The sequence below is a fragment of the Chrysoperla carnea genome, chromosome 2 (assembly GCF_905475395.1).
Source record: "Chrysoperla carnea chromosome 2, inChrCarn1.1, whole genome shotgun sequence".
Classification (NCBI taxonomy): Eukaryota; Metazoa; Arthropoda; class Insecta; order Neuroptera; family Chrysopidae; genus Chrysoperla; species Chrysoperla carnea.
In genome coordinates, this window is record NC_058338.1 from 7,248,504 (window position 1) to 7,250,645 (window position 2,142).

The window sequence follows — 2,142 nt, forward strand, 5'->3', positions numbered from 1 at the left end:
TTATAAAATTAGTAAAAAAAAACTCGACATTTAGGATACCTATTGTACTTCAATTTTTAATAGGTAAAATTTAGGATAATTTCGATAAAAATTAGATAATTAGATTTCCCATTTCTGATTATATTAGCTAATATAATTATTTCATTAAATCATTAACTACAAAAGTATGATTTATCTATCAATGATTACCATTTAGGCAGTCATTTTTGATCATTGGTTCATGAAACAACTAGATCGAAAATTCATGAAAAAACTAAAAATGGCAAAATTTTTTAATCAAATTTTAAATCAATTATTTTTAATTATTGGTTTATATTTTGTAGTTTCACAGGCGGTTTGTAATTTACCATAAAATTATTAAATTTTTCGATGCACATCGAATTTTTAAGTAAATTTGATTTTTTTCCAGGCCCATATGAATATAATTCAGGAAGGTGCCGAAGTTCGATCATATAATAAGGATATTGTGGAAGATGTTAAATTTTATGTGGAACGAATTAATAAAACAATGGTGACGTTAAATTATAATATGAGTCCGAAAAAAGATTTGGTCGATACGCATGTAAGTTGGATTTATTAAATCAAAACTTCTTAAAAAATCTTAGTCCTGCTTTTCGTCTTATATCGACAAGTTATAACATAATTCACCAAAAAAATTGAAAATATATATTTTTACCTGATATTACTTGATCATTCACGATCATACATCCTTAAAAACAATCGAAAAAAACAGACATACCAAGAGTCGAACCCGGGTCTTTAAGATTCATGTCAAGTGCCTTAACCAATCGCATCATACTTGCTCTAAGCACAACTTGTAATCTTTTCAACTCAATATACATTTTTCAATTTCTTTTATTATGATTAACTCGACAAGTTGTTTACATTGTATCATAAAAAACTTCACTAATAATCGAAAGACTTTGATGTTTAAATTTGTATACAAAATTAAGCAAACAAATATAAACAATAAATTTTGTTTAGATGTATATTAAATACGATGGATGGACCGATGGAAAATGGGTGCGGAATGAAGTGATCGATTTTGATTTCCCATTTTGTGATATGTATACCGATGGTGATTTAAATATTTTTAAACCATGTATGACAGATGGTGTCCGAGGAAATTTCCCCGAAGAATGTCCAAATGATGGCACGGTAAAGTATTTTTGAAGATAAACTTCTTTACTTGCACCAAGAAAAGAAATCATACACAGCTTGGAAACGTGACATCAACAAAATTCAATTAAATGCGCTTTATCGTACATGAGTGTGGCCTGCGGCTAAAGCGATTCCATTCAGACAACACCATTTTGGTACATAGACGCCGACACCGTTCGACACGTAGATTCATGCCGAGGGATGACTCATTCGGCAGACAACAACAGTCAACTTGTAGCAGCATGCGGCAAGGAGACATATTTTTTGTCATTTTGTGTCACTTCTATTGAAAGACTGTGGATTGCCTCAGTGGAATTGCGCCTTAAGATCAAATTCACATGTACGCAAAAATTTGTTGAGCTTTCAATCAATTTGCTGCCAATGGCCCATGTGGCCCAATATTTAAATCCAGACTTGGGCTTCGCTTGAAAAATCTTGAACACTTTGTAATTTTACTGAAACAAAACACTATACAAATACAGTATAGTGTTTGTACCTCCTTAACTTAAAAAAAAAACTTCCTTGATAAATTGTTCCCAATGTATGTCTTTTTCTGTTCCAGACACTTTTAAAACAAACTTATTTCATAAAAGAATGTTATTTGGATGAAAGTGTAAGTTTACAATTGTTCCTACCTGGTCGTTGGAGGGTTAATGTTGATTTCTTTACGGGAGATGGTGTAGAAATTTGTCATTTATATTTGTATATGAATTGTATTGAAATTCCATAATTTTTATTTGTATATATATTAATTATATTTGAAAGAAATTAAATAAAATTTATTTTAGCTGAAAAAATAAAACATTTCTTTTAAGGTAGAATGTCCGTAATAGACTGTCAACTCGTGACAGAAGAACGTAATCAACAAGTTTACTGTCTATTTATTGGCAGACGGTTTTCTCGAGTACATTTCTTCTAAGGTAGAATGTCCGAATAGACTGTCAATTCGTGACAGAAGAACGTAATCACCAAGTTAACTGT

The 2,142-nt window shown here is 30.5% G+C and overlaps 1 protein-coding gene across 1 annotated transcript; it reads left to right on the forward strand.

Moving 5' to 3' along the window:
- The first annotated feature begins 274 nt into the window (after positions 1–274).
- Positions 275–1,891, forward strand: LOC123291393. The gene is made up of 4 exons (XM_044871667.1): positions 275–334; positions 410–562; positions 985–1,158; positions 1,724–1,891. Exons 2-4 carry the CDS (start codon positions 416–418, stop codon positions 1,889–1,891), a joined length of 489 nt encoding a protein of 162 aa, XP_044727602.1. The 5' UTR covers positions 275–334; positions 410–415.
- Positions 1,892–2,142: the final 251 nt, after the last annotated feature.

Coding starts and splice junctions, on each gene's coding strand:
- LOC123291393 (XM_044871667.1), top strand. CDS start 416: ATGAATATAATTCAGGAAGGTGCCGAAGTTCGATCATATAATAAGGAT. Junction 563..984: donor AAGATTTGGTCGATACGCAT/GTAAGTTGGATT, acceptor AATTTTGTTTAG/ATGTATATTAAATACGATGG. Junction 1,159..1,723: donor AATGTCCAAATGATGGCACG/GTAAAGTATTTT, acceptor TTTCTGTTCCAG/ACACTTTTAAAACAAACTTA.